This window comes from Rattus norvegicus, chromosome 4 (assembly GCF_021556685.1).
Source record: "Rattus norvegicus strain SHRSP/BbbUtx chromosome 4, alternate assembly SHRSP_T2T, whole genome shotgun sequence".
Lineage (NCBI taxonomy): Eukaryota > Metazoa > Chordata > Mammalia > Rodentia > Muridae > Rattus > Rattus norvegicus.
Window position 1 is genome coordinate 148634722 of NC_141537.1, and position 17036 is coordinate 148651757.

At 51.7% G+C, this 17036-nt stretch overlaps 1 protein-coding gene across 1 annotated transcript in view; it reads left to right on the top strand.

Annotated features, from left to right (window-relative positions):
- The window catches only part of Slc6a1 (solute carrier family 6 member 1), a 33412-nt gene extending 16776 nt beyond the window's left edge, over positions 1 to 16636 (top strand). Inside the window, 15 exon segments of the mRNA NM_024371.4 lie at positions 1286 to 1335; positions 2019 to 2343; positions 2664 to 2795; positions 2912 to 3012; positions 3949 to 4058; positions 4767 to 4899; positions 7535 to 7669; positions 7869 to 7972; positions 8411 to 8535; positions 9686 to 9798; positions 10005 to 10136; positions 11327 to 11429; positions 12761 to 12861; positions 13530 to 13697; positions 14434 to 16636. Coding sequence (NP_077347.1) covers positions 2106 to 2343; positions 2664 to 2795; positions 2912 to 3012; positions 3949 to 4058; positions 4767 to 4899; positions 7535 to 7669; positions 7869 to 7972; positions 8411 to 8535; positions 9686 to 9798; positions 10005 to 10136; positions 11327 to 11429; positions 12761 to 12861; positions 13530 to 13697; positions 14434 to 14538 — 1800 coding nt within the window. The 5' untranslated portion in view covers positions 1286 to 1335; positions 2019 to 2105 and the 3' untranslated portion in view covers positions 14539 to 16636.
- The last annotated feature ends 400 nt before the right edge of the window (positions 16637 to 17036 follow it).

Consider the following 17036-nt stretch of genomic DNA (forward strand, 5'->3'; position numbering starts at 1 on the left):
TTGTTCAAGGCATAGTAAACGACACTTAAAGGCATCCCAGGAGCTGAGTAGCCAGGCAGCCCACATGCCTCGGAGTCCCAAGACTTTTGTTTTCTCAACCAGAATCTCAGGGAAGGAATCTGATTGGCTAGCCTAGGTCACATGGTCAGACTGGCCTGAGGTGGTTGGATCATTATGAATAAATACGGCAGCTGGAGCCTACAACTGAGGACACTGTGGTCACGAAAGAAGCTAGCATGTTTGTCTGTCTTGCCTGAGTTGGCAGTCTACATATCCTGATTCTGGAGCAGGCCCTGTCTTCCACCTCCCGTTCTCTCCGCCCTGGAGGGTACAGCCTACCTCTACCTGAGGCCACAGTTCTCCCTAATGTGGTCAGACCCGGCCAGAATGGAGATAATCATTCAAGACAAGCCTACCACTGTGCGGGAGGCTCAAACTGAGTCGGTCACCTTATGGAGGAGAAGCAGGGGTGGCCGTGAAGTATTCCCGCGAGGAGGATACATGGTGCTGGGTAATAGGTTGCATGCGAGGGGCTGAAGGCCATGCACCTCACACCGGGCATCCGGGGTAGATCCCAGGCACAACGCCCATGCCATGGCTTTTGCTTATCTCCTATGTGGGGCCCATGGAGCAGCACTTCTTTCCTATGTTCCAGTTTGTTCTGAGGGTTCCATAAGTTTAGTTGGTGTCGTTTTACTGGACAGCTTCTATAGAATATTCTAGAAAAAAAGTTGACACAGAAGAAAACAAATTCCATGACCATCTATTTCCACATTTAGGGAGCAGAACCTTAAATAGGACATCTGAGGAAGACTTCCAAATCCACCTTCCTTGCTATAAAATATAGGGCTCCTCTCTCTGCTCTGCATCGTTTGTTTGGTTGTTAAATAACATTTCTGCAAGTTTATAAGGAGGGTGGAGAACAATATCAGCTAGAATAAACTTTAATTTTGTACATTAAAGAAAAGATCAGCCCGTTCCCTGACTCCCAACATGCCCAAGCACTGTGCCACCCGGCTCCTCTTTTCCCTTTGATAAAATTATGGAACACCCTGCCCATCGCCACAGCTGTCCCGACACAGCCCATCCTGCATGTCTCTGCATCGGCAGGCCAGTGCCATGCTGCATGGACTCACGGCAGTCACTCTGGCTGGGGATGCTCTGCGGTTGCAGGCACTGCCTGGGTCCCAGCGGCTTCCCCCTGCTTGTTGCCCCCTTGCTGACAGTCCAGCCTGGTGTAGCCTGCCCATTCACCTCCCTGCCCTTCTTGTTCTCTGTTCTGCAGGCTCTGCGGAGAAAGCCTTTAGGAGAAGACTCATAGCAGAGAACTATTAGGTAAGATAAGGAGCCAGGTGACGAATCGCACCCTGTCAGACCTGAAAGCTGACTTTGCCACAACTTGACAAGCCAAAGGAGACTGGCCCCATCGGGTAGATGGGAAAACTGAAGTGCAGAGCAGTCATGGGGATGGCTCAGTTGGTAAAGTACTTGAACAAAGCATCAACATGAGACTCTGAGTTTGATTTCCAGCACCAATGAAAAAGACCAGGCACCCTGGCACTAGGAGGAGTAGAAATAAAAGGACTGCTGGCACTTGCTGGCTGCTGGTGTAGCTGAAAGAATCATGTTCTCTAGGTTCAGGAGAGACCACGTCTCAAGTGACCACAACTGGGGGCCCTAGAGGTGGAGTCCCAACAGCTTCTGTTGGCATCTCTGTGTGTTCTCAGATGTGCTTGTGCTTCCCACACTCAGCTAGGTGTGGGGGTGCACACTTGTAATCTCAGCACTGGGGAGGCAGACACAGGAGGATCCCCAGCTGGTCTAGCCTATACCTTGAGTTCCGGGCTAGCAAAAGACATGGTCTCAGAAATAATGGACAGATGCTGAGGAATGCTATCCAAGGTTGACCCCTGTCCCATATAAATGGGACACACACACAAGACAGAATCAGCAGGAGTCGTTAAGTCCTAGTACTAAGTAGGACTATAACCCACTCTGTCCTTCTACAACAATCCCAGGCCGCAAAGCTGCTGTCCACGTGGACTGGAGCTGACATCGCACGCCTGCCCGCCAGGATCCCTGCTGCCAAGTTCGTGCTCCGAGACATGGCGACTGACAACAGCAAGGTGGCTGATGGGCAGATCTCTACCGAGGTCAGCGAGGCTCCTGTGGCCAGTGACAAGCCCAAAACCCTTGTAGTCAAGGTGCAGAAGAAGGCTGGAGACCTCCCTGACCGGGACACATGGAAGGGACGCTTCGACTTCCTCATGTCCTGTGTGGGCTACGCCATCGGCCTGGGCAATGTATGGAGGTTCCCTTATCTCTGCGGAAAGAACGGTGGTGGTAGGTGGCCACCTGGTGACCTCGGGACCAGGTCTTTGCGTCTTCTGGGTCTACCTTGAGGGAAGGGAGGATCTTTGAGGGTGGGCCCTATTTGTCACCCCTTGCCCTCTCTTCAAGAGTCAGTCGCCAAGGACAGTTGTCTGTAGCAGTGATGTCAGAACTTTGGTATCTTTTGCAAGAGCTGGGACGCAATTTGAATGAAGCATGCTTTTAAGGCTAGCCCTGGATACTGCTTTCCAGGCAGGACACATGGGAATGGTATGTGGAACCTCAAAGCTGCTGGGAAGACTCAGGATCATGAGTGTGTCTCTCTTCCCTAGGGGCCTTCCTAATTCCATATTTCCTGACGCTCATCTTTGCGGGTGTTCCTCTCTTCCTTTTGGAGTGCTCCCTAGGCCAGTACACCTCCATTGGGGGCCTGGGCGTATGGAAGCTGGCTCCCATGTTCAAGGGTGAGTGGGGGACCTGGGCATGTGGAGGGGCCTTACCCAAGGTCCTTGGGAGCAAAGGAAGCCTTGAGCCCGTTTCTAAGAATGCCTCAGCAAGCCCTGTGCGTGTTCCACCTCAGGTGTGGGCCTCGCGGCAGCTGTGCTGTCCTTCTGGCTGAACATTTATTACATTGTCATCATCTCCTGGGCCATCTACTACCTGTACAACTCCTTCACCACGGTGAGTGGCTGCTGGTCAGGGCCTACCTAGGCTGTGGGAATCTCCAGTGTGCTTACTGGGTCAGTCCTTGAATGAGGAGTGAGGGGTGTAGGTCGTCTCCTACAGTGTTTTCCCCAACCAGCCACGCTGAGAGCTGCAATCTAGCGCCTCAGGCATCCCACAACTGGATCCAATTGCCATTTTGTGTGAACTCAGCTGGTGCGGGTTTGAACGCTAACTCTACTGTCTATCAGCTGTGCAACTTCAGGAGCCAGCCTTAACTTCTCTGAGACCTCACCGACCCCATTTATAAATGTGATCCACAGAAGCAAAAGCAGGGTCTCAGACACATTGGGGTCTATGCCCATATGTTCACAGCATCATGTCTTATAAGAGCCATTCAAAAGCAATCCTGGGTCCCCAGGGAACACATGTGACTGAGCACACGCGTGTGTGGTGGAGTATTATTTGGCCTTAAAAAAGGAAGAAACTCTGGCCCATGTACTATGGGTGTGAAAGACGTTTGAAGATGCTAAGGCCATCACAGAAAGTGGATGCTGTGCGATTCTGCCTGCGTGTGCTTCTTAAAGTGGTCAGATTCAAGGAGACAGAAGGCATCATGGGGGAGCCTGAAGGATGAGGAGTTAGTGAGTAAAAGAGGCCAAGGTCCTAGTAAGAGCTACTGTGCAAAGCTGTGTGTACTCCGTGCTGCTCAGCAGCACACTGGGATCACGGGGTGGACACAGTATGGCTTGGGAGCTAGTTCTTGGAGGGGCAAGAATTCACACTTGGGTGGTGTAGTCTTGTCTACCTGTCTCTGAGAGCTCTTGGGAAGAAGAGGTGGAAAGATGGTTGTGAGCAGGTGCGTGGGGTGACGAGAGTGGGCTGTGTGAGTGGAGTCCTCTCTGGACAGCCCCAGGGACTGAGCAGGCTCTGTCTGTGACTCTGCCTTTGCAGACTCTGCCGTGGAAACAGTGTGACAACCCCTGGAACACTGACCGCTGCTTCTCCAACTATAGCCTGGTCAACACCACCAACATGACCAGTGCCGTGGTGGAATTCTGGGAGTGAGTGGGGGATGGGCTGGGCTGGGGCTGGGCTGGGGATAGGGAGTGTGTGCCAGCTGGGTGGCAGCAGGTAATGTGAATTTTCCTTCAGCCATTCACTCCTGAATACCTACTGTGTGAGATCCGAAAATGCCAATAGACAATGACAGCAGCAGGCAACTCATATTGGTAGGAAGATGTGCAGGGTAGGGGAGGTGGCCTGCACCAGCCTGCAGGAGAATGTGGCTGCTTACCATGACATGCAGGGTCGGGGAGTCAGTGGTACTGAGTCAGTGGGAAGGAGTATGTGTGTAGGCACAGTGAGGGGGGCAGCTACAGAGAGTGCCCAGTGAGGGGCTGTGCTGAGAGGCAAGGGTGAACTGTGGACCTTGGGAAGTCTCAGTCATCTGTTCTCCAATCTCAGACAAGAGGGTCCTGTGTGCTACAAGGTCTCAGGCAGGAAAGTGACCTACCTAGGACTTATGAGGGTTCTCTGGGGCTGGGGAAGCACAGCAGAGGAGAGGGGAAAGCTAAGCAGCCCAGGAGTTGCAGTTGACACCAACTACTGCGACTTTCCAGGGTGAGAGTCCTGGCCCCACAGTCCCTGTCCAAATCACAAGGTCATAGTGTCAACCAGGATATGCAGGGAGAGGATGGTCTGTGTCATAGCCATGGATATCCACCTCCTGCTGGTCCTGTATGACCCTTTCCTCTTTCCTCTGTCTCCAGGCGCAACATGCACCAAATGACAGATGGGCTAGACAAGCCAGGACAGATCCGCTGGCCGCTAGCCATCACACTGGCCATTGCCTGGGTGCTTGTGTATTTCTGCATCTGGAAGGGTGTTGGATGGACTGGAAAGGTAGGGTCATGTATGAATAATGGAGACACACAGGAGAAGGGGCAGGTCTATAGGAGGAGGTAGGTCCTGAGCATGGGCCCATGACTCCCATATGCTCTGCCTAATTTGAGTTAAAGTCCTTTCAGCTCTCCATGCCTGGGTTCATTCTTGAGAAAGGAGATGAGCCAGTGTCAAGCTCACACAAGCTACTGGGCTTGATGGAGCCATAGATAGATGACAGGTGTTGCTCCAAGACCACTGGATCAACTTCTCCTGGCACTTGTTCTGTGACCACCCTACGTCTAGTACAGGGGCCCAGAGGTGCCATCTTCTATCCTGACCCATGGATGAAGGGATGGATGGTAGCAGTATATGACCCCAAGCTCAGATCCCCATGTGATAGCTTGTTGGCTCTGTGACCTTGGGCACACCACCCTGCCTCCCTGAAACTCGTTTTCCTTCTGTGAGATAACATGTACCCAGGGGTTTCCTGGTACCTGTCAGGATCTCTAGCATTAGGGAGTCCACTTGTTACTTTTATGTAGCTTATGTAAGTGAAGATGGGGGCCAAGCTGGGGCATCTGTACACGGACATGGGAGGGTGACTGGCTGCAAGTCCTATTGAAAAGTTTGAAGACAGAGTTAGCTGACTTACTCCTGGGCTCTAGTCAGAAGTGGTACACAGCATAGTATAGTCTGGTAGACCCCAGGACCTACCAGGTCCTCAGACCCAGTGTGGGGGTCAGAAGATCCCTTATCTGTCCCTAGGACTAAGGAGAACAGAGGTGGGTACAGAGCCCTTCTAGGCTGACTCCAGGAAGCAGAAGAGTGGGGGCTTTGTTCAGCACCTTGGAGTCTTATAACCTCAGCTTCCCAGGGAATAGCTGTGTGCACTTGGGCAAGTCACAAGACCCCTCTGAGCCCTAGTCCCCTTTTCTGCTAGTGGGTCATCACAGGCTAAGAGATGATCTAAGCAGAATGCTAATTAACATCCTCCACACGGGAATTCAGTGTTTAGTACCACTTATTGGAGGAGGGGGGATGGGGATACCCAGCAATCTGGCTGCATTCACAGACTGGTTACTTATTGGGGACAGAGAGTCGGGGCCTCCCTCACTGTATCATTTGGGGATGTTGACCCATCCATTACTGCTGTCCTTCAGCAAGTTTCTATTGAAAACCTACTGTGTGCTCCTGCTGAGCATGGAGAACAGCTATGGGTTAGGCATGGCCTGTGTCCTCATACAACAGCCCCTCTGCTCACTGAGATTGAAAACCATACCCATTTGCTAGATAAGCAAAAATGAGGCTCAGAGAAGGTAAGAAGAAATTACCCAAAGTCATACTGATGATTTAAGTCCCCCTTTTTAAGTTGGTTTCGTCACAGTTTATGGCTGTTTTTCCTAATACCGAGGATCGCAGAGTCCAATAAGTGGGGGCCACATCAGACTTTGGGGCAGCCAAAGTCACAAAGAAGCACAGTGTGCAGGACCGTTTCCTTAGTGCTGGGTCTAACAGAAGACAAAGTTTAAACATACTCTGTGCAACACAGAGGCCACCATGCCCTGCCCTCTGTAGTTCCATTTCCAGAGGTTCTTAAGCAGCATAGGTCACGAGCCGGGAGAAGCTTATGGTCTTAGATTCAGTAATGGCACAGCTGGAAGTTCCCCCAAGCATGGATAAAGATCTTTTTAGATAAAGATTCGTATACAGACAGGTTCAGTGTTGCAGTTAGATCCCCATGTAGTGGGGGAGCTGGTACCTCCCAAAGGATGTTCTGTAATTAAAGATCATTTTCTTCCAGAGACAGTGAAGCAGCGTTTAGGAACCAGCTTAGCCTGTGTGTTTTCGCTTCACACACGTAAAAGAGGCCATTTTTTAAAACCCTTTTGCAAAGACATGCAGTCATCCATACAGAAAAAGTGAGAACCAAAATGTTACGTGATTGTCAGACACCTACGAACAGTCCACTGAATGACATAGGCTGTCCTAAGCATTGGGAGAACAGATATGTCAGCCATGTGGGACCTGTTCCTCATATAACCAATAGGAGCTGTCTATGGGACCATGTGCGCATGTCCACTTGGACTTTAAATTCTCTGTTACCATTCGTATCACTCAGATAATGTAGAATGTAGAGGAGCAGGGCGGTGGCACACATCTCTAATCTCAGCATTGCAGAGTTAGTGGTAAGTGACTGGCTCTGTGCATTCCAGACCAGCCAGGACTACATAATGAGACAATCAACGCCCCCCCCAACCCAAAATTAGAGCTCACTCCTGTAACCCCAACACTCAGAAGGATAAGGCTCGAGGATCACTATGAGTTAGAGGCCCTGAGCTTTACAGAGAATTCTAAGCATGGGGCATGGCCTCTGATTGAGGGTTGGGGGTGTCCCCCCTCCCAGAATTGTGTCTTTCTCCTTGCCACAGACAGGCACTAGCCTCATACACGTGGGAGGAGAAAGGACAGAGGGTGCCTGACAGGAATGGGGCAGGGGAGGTGCTAGCCAGTGGTAGAGAATCCATGGAGGGCTTCAAAACGGTGGTCATGCCTACCACAGTAGGGCTAGAAATCCAGGGTGAGCTCCTCCGGGAGGAAGAGGAACAGATCTGGTGCTGCAGAGAGGGGCAGCCCTACGGTCCTTTGCTTCTAGGTGGTCTACTTCTCAGCCACATACCCCTACATCATGCTCATCATCCTGTTCTTCCGTGGAGTGACACTTCCTGGGGCCAAGGAGGGGATCCTCTTCTACATCACGCCCAACTTCCGAAAGCTGTCTGATTCTGAGGTGAGCATCTGCCTCGCCCCACCCAGTCCCGCCTGCCCTGCCCAAATGGGTCCCCGGGTCAAGATCGTGCTACAGAGACTACACCTGAGCAGGTCAGATGGAGTCTATAATCCCTGAGGACTCCCAGGGGGCCGAGGTAGCGATGACAATGACGGTTCTGTACTTGATCAGTTCTGAGGTTCTGACCCTCTGCCCACAGGTGTGGCTTGACGCCGCCACCCAGATCTTCTTCTCCTACGGACTGGGCCTGGGGTCCCTGATTGCTCTGGGAAGCTACAACTCTTTCCACAACAATGTGTACAGGTGCGAAGGGGCCGGCTTTAGGGCTTCCTTCCTAACCACGCCCCTGACCATGCCTTCCTGATGGAGGCCACACCCCAGGCATGAATGCCAACCCCCTACCCCTGTGTCTACCCCAGTAATACACTCATCTCCAGCACTTTCCCCTGTCACGTGCTGTAGGCACACTCTCATCTGAGACTGCATCCCTCATGGTACCTCCATCTCTGCGTCCTCTGTAGCCGCACCTCCCCTATTGGGTCTCTCTTGACCTTCTCGAGTTGACCCCTCCTTCTGGCTCTACCCTGCCTGGCTTGCTCTGGTCTTGTCCTTCTAGGGCAGCCGGAGCCTGTAGTTCCTCTTCTAGGACGGACCCTTTCCGTCCCTTGGAGGTTACTGCCCCCTAGTCCCACTCTCCCGTAGTCGCTCCCAATCACCTCTCCCGCCCTCCCTGCTCTTCAGGGACTCCATCATTGTTTGCTGCATCAACTCCTGCACCAGCATGTTTGCCGGCTTCGTCATCTTCTCCATCGTGGGCTTCATGGCTCATGTCACCAAGAGGTCCATAGCCGATGTGGCGGCCTCAGGTCAGCACTTTACCTGGGGATGATGGTTGGTGTGGTCGTGAGGCGTGTGCATGTGGGTCCAGCTGGGTCATGATCACCTCCATAATGCAAAGCTCTTCAGGCTAGACTTTTGCTCTAGCTCCAAAAATACTGTCACAGTATGGGTTGGGCCCACTCTGCTCCCGTGGTCACCAGTGTCAAAGCCAGGAAAAGCCTCAGGGCCTGACCCCTTTTTACTTTTGGCCAGGGCAGCCACAGTAGGAGGGGCTCTGGGCCGGGCATTGGCCCCTGAGGTTCAGGGAGGTGATGTGACTTGTCCCTTGGAGAACTGGGTTAGTCATGTCAGAAGAAATGCTCTTTGCTGAGGTTCCTGTATCACCCACAGGGAAACCCCTTCTCCGATTTCATTTTCCTGGAACGCTCGAGTCTCTCACCCCACCTTTCTGCCCCAGAACCACAACCAGAAAGATTACAGTATCCTCCCAGGAGGCTTCTCCTGAACTCTTACACATCTCTGGGCCCTCTAGACCCACACCTACCCCCAGCCTCCAGATAGACATCTTACATCTGTACCATCCTCTAACTTCCCACCTTATGAAGGGTTCAGTTGTCGAACAGAAGCCCCAGCTTCCTCCCCACCCTCTTCCCTCACCCTTCCACAAGCCCTGCAGTTCCAGCATCTGTCCTCCACCTGCCTCCTTCATGTATCCCCATGCAACCTCTTTGCATGTGCGCTGTCCCTGCCACTGACCAGGTCCCCATGGTCCCTCATTGCACGGTGGTCACTGCTCTGCACCACCTATCTTCCCTCTGGACTCTCAGTGTTTCCTAAGGGATGACAGTGCACACACAAGGTTACCCAAAGGATGAGCTGAGATCAACATGAGCAAGTGACCGTGTGCTGGGTGTGCTGGGTGTGCTGGGTGTGCTGGGTGTGCTGGGTGTGCTGGGTGTGCTGGGTGTGCTGGGTGTGCTGGGTGTCTGTTCTGCTGTATGTGCTGTTGTGTGTGCTGCTGGGTGTGCTGGGTGTTTGTTCTGCTGTATGTGCTGTTGTGTGTGCTGCTGGGTGTGTTGGGTGTGATGGGTGTTTGTTCGGCTATATGTGCTGTTGTGTGTGTTGCTGGTAGCACTCACTCTCTCTTTTTCTTTCTTATTTTGCACTCCCCACCAGGCCCTGGACTGGCATTCTTGGCATACCCCGAGGCTGTGACACAGCTACCCATCTCTCCCCTCTGGGCTATCCTCTTCTTCTCCATGCTGCTGATGCTGGGCATTGACAGCCAGGTAAGGTCCCTACCCCACAGTGCCATGAGGACCTGCATCAGGACCAGCCTTGATCAGCCCCCACAGTGCCTGGGGGACCTGACTCCAGACTGTTCTGATCCTGCTGTCTGGCTACAAGCCTTTTATTACAAGGCCAGGTTTTGGGTGGTTGGGTAGGAGGAGGCTGGCTGCAGCTGGTAGCTAACCCCATCTTTTCCCCCAATAAGTTCTGTACCGTGGAGGGCTTCATCACTGCCCTGGTGGATGAGTACCCCAGGCTTCTCCGCAATCGCCGTGAACTCTTCATTGCTGCCGTGTGCATCGTGTCCTACCTGATTGGCCTCTCTAACATCACCCAGGTAGGCTGACCAGCATCCGACATGCCTCAGATTTTCCCCCGGGCTTGCCATACATTTTCATGCCAGGAAACATGTTCACCTCCAAGATTCAAAGCTCTCCAGCCCTTGGGCCTCCTTTTCTCAGGGTTAGCTTATGCCACTATCTCTGTACTGAGCGCCATTGTACCAAACCCCATCACACCATTGTAAATGTGTCCCAGACTGGTGGGAGAGGTGGACTTTGAACTAGAAGGTATGGGACAAATCTAGAGAATGTAGCATATATCCCAGCCATGGAGGAGGGGATGAGAGAGATAGGGAATCAGGGAGATGGGGGATGAGAGTTGGGGGGATAGTGAGCTTGCAAATGCTCACAGAAATGAGTCAGAGTCAAGTTGGGAGTGGAGTCTTTGACACCATCACTTTCCAAGCTCCATCTGTCTGTCTCAGAGAGGAATACTGTGCACACGTGCTGTGTGGTAGCCTGACCCTGAGATTCAGCAGTTGTGCCTTGTTGGCTTTGTGGAAGGTTGTGGGGGTCAAAACTAACATGCATATTAGCTTCTTTCTGAGAGGAAGTGCCAGGAGGGAAATCAGTAGTAGGCTCAAGAATGACCAACAGGGATGGGAGGAGCTGTAACTCATAAGGTAGCTAGGAGAAGCTTCCATAAGGCAGTAACCATTGAGCTTTGCCTTGAGAGATGAGGCAGAGCTGGGGTGGGAGTAGAGGATCTTAGGGAAGCAAACCGAACAGGCACAAAGGCCCTGCAGCAGGAATGCATCTGGGGAGGCAGAGGGACAAGAGGAGGCCAGTGTGAAGGAGGCAGAGAGCAGGAGGATGGATGGAGATTCAAACCAGACCTTGCAGGCTTTGCAGTTAGATCTGACTTAAAACGACAGCTCTACCTACTGTTTTGTGTGAGTCGGGGGAGGGTTTAGGCAGGAAAGAACTATCATCGGTGTATACTGGTGATGGGCTGGCTGCTTCCAGTCCTCCTGAAAGCCATACTGGAAATAGGACATCTCCTGCCACCACCCAGACATCGTCCCAGCCCCGAGACTGAGCAGCCATAGACTCTAAGGGCTTCTTCACTGCACCCTCAAGCTTTCCAGCTGCGAAGTGCCTAGTCCCAGGCTCTTCTGGATCTTGGAGCTGGGGGAGCGTCTGAAGGCATGGAGCCATGTCTGCACTATCCCTTTGTCTCTTTCAGGGTGGCATTTATGTCTTCAAACTGTTCGATTATTACTCTGCCAGTGGCATGAGCCTGCTGTTCCTGGTTTTCTTTGAGTGTGTCTCCATTTCCTGGTTTTATGGTGAGATCCAGCCCTCCTCCCTCATTAATCCATCCGTCCATCCAGCCATTTATTCACTAATGAGATCTTGAACGTTAATCCTCTATTTTGCCTTTATAACACTCCCACAAGTGCTGTCCTGTTGAGAAAGTGTGATGGGGAGTCGCACATGTTTATTTAAAGTGCAAGCCAGGGGCTTCAGGGATGGCTCAGAGGTTAAGACCACATGCTGCCTCTGCAGAGGACCTGGTTCAGTTCCCAGCACTTCCCATAGAGACTTGCAACCTCCTGTAACTCCAGTTCCAGGAGACACAATTTCTTCTTCTGGCCTCTGTGGACACTGCATGTACATAGTGTGGACACACAGGCAGACAAACACTTATGCACATACAAGAAAAATAAATAAATCTTTAAAAGGTAAAATGCAAGCCATTATAACTTTATAAATTTGAGGATAAAATGATTGGTTTGAAACTGATTAGAGGGCTGGGCTGGTGACATGGCACAAAATACTTGCCACCAAGACTGGCAACCTGAGTTCACCTGTAGGAGAGAAGTGCCTCCCACAAGTTGTCCTCTGGCTTCCACATGTGCCTCCACGCACACAAACAAAATAAAAGTGGAAAAAAGAGACATTTTATCTGAAAAAAAAGGGGGGGCGCCCCAGACAATACAACTTTCTAAGTCACGTGCTCAATGACTTTAAGAGAATGTATGATTACAGGTATGAACTATTCCGAAACTAACCACAAAGGGTCTATTTTATTTGTTTCTTGTGGGGCCAGGGTTCCCCGAATGACTGCCTAGGAGTCAAAACCCTAAGAATGTCCTCCCCAAATTTACCCCTCCCCCATCCTCCACCTACACCCCATCACCCTCCTCCCACCACTGTCTGCTCCTCCCTCCTAATGGATCCCCTCTGCATCCACTCTGTGGCTTTCCACAGGGGACACAACCTGCTCTGTTCTGAGACCTTCAGGTCTTTCTTTTATCATTATCACTGATTTCCTAGATTCAGAAATTCTTCACAAGCTACCATCCATTTCTCATAGTAAGAGCATCTTGGGGAAACGTGCCCTCCCGGCAAAGCCAATGAATGCATAGCTAGGACAGGTGTCTGTGGGCAGGGCGCTAGGAAGGTATGTCTTTACATATCCTCCTGTCTTCATGTTATGGCGCCACAGGACTTGATTAAAACCAAACCACAGGTCCCATTTAAGAGACAAGGACACTGGAGGTCATAGAAGTGAGGGGACTTGCTCATGGTTGCACCTCAAAGAAATGGTAGAGTTGGGTCCTAGACCACTGTCCTGGAAGCTCCCCTGCCTTCTGTTCTTACTCCCATGTCACAGGTGTCAACCGGTTCTATGACAACATCCAGGAGATGGTTGGCTCCAGGCCCTGCATCTGGTGGAAGCTGTGCTGGTCCTTTTTCACACCCATCATTGTGGCGGTAAAGATGAGACTTGACCAGCCATTGGGATGAAGCTAGTCCACTGGGATGAGGCTAGCCCACTGGGTAGAAGTTAGCCCCCTGGGATGAGGCAGACTGTGGTGCAGACAGATCTGCTCCCTGAAGAATACTCTTGGGAGTGAGGGCAGGGTAAATCTCTCCAGGTCTTCCACTCCCTATGAGTGGTAATGCTCCCCTTATACTGTTTGCTGCTTATCTGTGTCAAGGCCTGCTGGGGAACAATCACATGCCCTCCTCATAGCCTCAGCACTCAGACTGTTGTCCTGAGTCACTCTCCTAGCTCAGCCTAGCCCAGGAGCCCACATTCCCAACATGCAGAGCCTTCTATTCCTTAGCAAGTCTCATTCCCTCTTTAACAGGTGCCGAGGTCCTGAGAGCCCTGGCAGGGACACCCCATGTCCTTGAGGTGGGGACTGGGCTGCTGCTTATATTGTGCTGTATGTAAGATCATGGTGGCCATCCAGCCCACTATACCAGCTAGCCCGCAGGAGGGGGTCGCTCCAGACTTTTTCCAAAAAGGGGATTCTGCTTTAAGTCTTTGCCTGCGGAGTACCAGGATGGCAGGCCGTGAGAGTCAGCTCAGTGGAGGTAGGGTCTGGCTTGGTCTAGCCCCTGGGGCTGACTATCATGCCCTTCACCATCCACAGGGCGTGTTTCTCTTCAGTGCTGTGCAGATGACACCACTCACCATGGGAAGCTACGTTTTCCCCAAGTGGGGCCAGGGCGTGGGCTGGCTCATGGCTCTGTCCTCCATGGTGCTCATCCCCGGGTACATGGCTTACATGTTCCTCACCCTAAAGGGCTCTCTGAAGCAGGTAAGCCCTACTGCATGGAGGGAGCTCGGGCTCTAGTTGGGAAGGCCTGAGTCAACAAGTCAGTGCCATTTAGAGTAACGGGGAACACCTGACGCACTGCCATCCTGACCAGGTAGAGCAGCGTTAGGTTGCTCCTCGGAGGCCTGAAGAAAAGCCAGGCTGAGGAGTAGAAGCAGAAAGACTTGGTCTTAGGAGGGTAGAATGGGAGAGTAGGATGGGAGGCTTATACAAGGGTCCAGGCATCCAAATGCCATGAGACCAGCTGGAGGGAGATCAGTGGGGCTGGAGGGCAGAAGGAAGAAGTGGGGCGGGCAGAGTAAACTATGTAAGGATTTGAAAGGGAGATGTGGCAGGCAGAGGAACAGCATCTTCAAAGGCCCAGAGGAACATGCCTTGGGTGTTTGAAGGGCAGAGGAGGTCAGTGTGGCTGACATAGGAAGAGAAGGGAGGGGAGGGAAGGTGAGGAGGGGAGAAAGGGAGATAGGGAGACATGGAGTCTGAGAGGTGACAGTGGCCAGACTGTGCAAGGCATTGTAGGACCTGGCTTTTACACTGGATGAAATGGGAGTCTGTGGGGTCCTGAAAGGGGGGAAGACAGTGTCAGGAAAGGCATCAGAGGACCAGTCAGGAGACTCTGGGTCCACTATATTTGGCTAGAGCTGGGCTTGGTGGAGGAAGAGAGAGGGGAAGGGCTGCTTCTCATTGCGAAGGACCTTACCTCCACCCCTGCCCACAGCGTCTCCAGGTCATGATTCAGCCCAGTGAAGATATCGTGCGCCCTGAGAATGGTCCTGAGCAGCCGCAGGCTGGCAGCTCAGCCAGCAAGGAGGCCTACATCTAGGGGTACAGCCCCCTCATCACCCCTACACTGGCACCCTGGACTGGCTGTACCCACACCCCTTGAAGACTGAAGATACTCTCTGTCTCCAACTACCTCAAGGGGCGGGTCCAGACACCATCACCATGCAGAGAGGGGAGATGGGGGACAGTCTGACCCTAGGTGGGCCCTGAGTGGGCAGCCACCCCTTGGGGGCTTTCACAGAGGCCCCTTAGCAGGAGCAGGTGGCTGGCCTTTGTAACTGCCACTGTAGCTCCTTTTTATGCTGCCAGAGAGGGTGATGGCTGAGGCCACACACTCCTGGCTTTTAGTCTTCTTCAGACTGTTGTCCTGTGCCCCAACTGTAGACTGTTATCCAGACTTTTCTGTCCACCTTGGCTCTGAACTGGTCATGGACCAGGGCTACAGCATTGTGTTCATGGCCGCTGGCAGCCGGCAGGCCCTGCCTCTTCCTTTTTAATTTCTCCTTCCCGAGGCAGCTTCACAGACCCATCCCCAGACTGTTCACAGACCAGTGCGGAGAGGGTCCTCTGTCCCTGTGACCCTGTGATCCGGGCAGCTCAGTGTCCCCTGCCCCACCTCCCCAGGTGGCATTAACAGCAAACAGCCTATCCAGAAGAGCTCTGTGTGCTGAGGAGAAAAAGAAAAGCCACAAGCACAATTGCCTTTTCTGGTCACCAACCCAGGACTTTCCCCGAGTGGGAGCTGTAGTCCCTCTGAGCTGCCCAGTTTAACACAAACAATGGCCAAGGAAATCAAGGTGAAGGTTCTAAGTCAGGACCAATCCAGCCCACCCTGGTTTCCCTCTTAGACTGTCACTGCCACTCTGTTCTGCTGTCCCCCTGCCCCCCTTACCTTTCTGGAAAACTTTCAGATGTACACACCCACTAACGGAGGAGGGTTACTTCAGAGGTTCCCTCCATCCTACCCTGGCACTGAGCTTCCCCTGCTCCAGTGGGGAGCATCGTATGTCCCTTCTGGCCTTGGATTCTGTGTTGGTGAAGCCAGTGGAGACAGTTTCTGGAAAGTTCCAGCAGCTCCGTCTTTCTCCTCTGCCGAGAGGATGGACTCCCATGTAGCAAAGCGTATATGTCTTGTCCCGTAGCTTCTTAGCTTGGTAGCTCACAAACTGTGTTTATGACTAATCCTTAATAACTATGGTGAATAACTGTGACCGTGGGTTTCTTGAATCTCTTGTCATTCTCATCCAAAAGTGACCAGCACACCAGTTCTTGCAATAAGCTATCTCCCTCCCTCAGAGCATCAAGCACACTGTAGAGAATGCAAACACGTACGCACATAGAAATGCACACACATGCATACCCATCCTCACATGTGGCAGTTAGCGTCCCGTGTGATATTGTGTAGGCAATCTACCAGCTCTTCCCGAGGCCACTTGTAGCAGGGTCGTGTGGCTGAGGCATCTGCCTGCTCAGTGGAGACTCTGCGACCAGCTTGCACAGGTGCCTGTCGCCAGAGTCCCAGGTGTGGAATGCAAGGACCCTCCACTGTGTCTCGTGGCCCCGTCCCTCCCCTACCTGTCTATGAAGCCCTTTAGGATGAAGGCAGGAGGTTTCCTTCTTGCTGCTCGATGTTCTTTGATGGAAAACTGAGAACAAGTCTTTTTTGAGATAAATGCAGTATATTTCATGTTTGAAAGCACCTCTGAGATGTTTGGCAAGAAATCCCCTGATTTCCACCCAAACTTAACCTTATAGAGCACAACGTTAAGGGTCGTACAATTACTGTGAGAACTGTGAATATGTGTAACTTTTCTTTTTTAGTTTTTGCCCAGAGGGAAGAAGATAATTGTATTATCATATATGCTTTTTTTTGCAATAAGGATTTATTCTCAGAACACCAAGTAAATTTATCTCTATATAAAAAGTATATGTAATATATGCCTATTCAGACTATATACAGAGCCTGTTTTAAAAAATTACAGTATTATTTAGTAAAATTATCTGTTCTATGGACCAAATGTAAAATATTTATACATGAAGATGTGTTTTAAATGTCTATCAAATGATATCACAACTAGAGCACGGGCGTTATGTACGTTTCTAAGAATTTAGAGGAAAAATAATAAAGGTTCTATGATATATGGTGTATTAGTTGCCTTTCTATTGCTGTGACAAAACGCCGTGATAGCTTACAGAAGAGGAAGGTTGTTTGGGCTTATGGTTCCGGAGGGAATAGAGTCCAGCATGGCAGGTAAGCAGCAGGCATGATGACAGGAGCAGGAAGCTAGGGGCTAACATCCTGAACCACAAGCACAAAGCAGAGTGAACAAACGAAATGGGGGAGACTGGTACTCTCAGAGCCTACCCGGGGGTGACATACAAGTCTGTGCCACTTACACACCTCCCCGCCCCATCCCCGCCCCTGCTCAACAGCGCTACGAGATGGGCACCAAGGGTTTAAGTGCCTGAGGCTCTGGGGGAAAGTTCTCTTCCCAAACCATCACACACACTCCAGACTTTCCTTTCATAGAGATAATA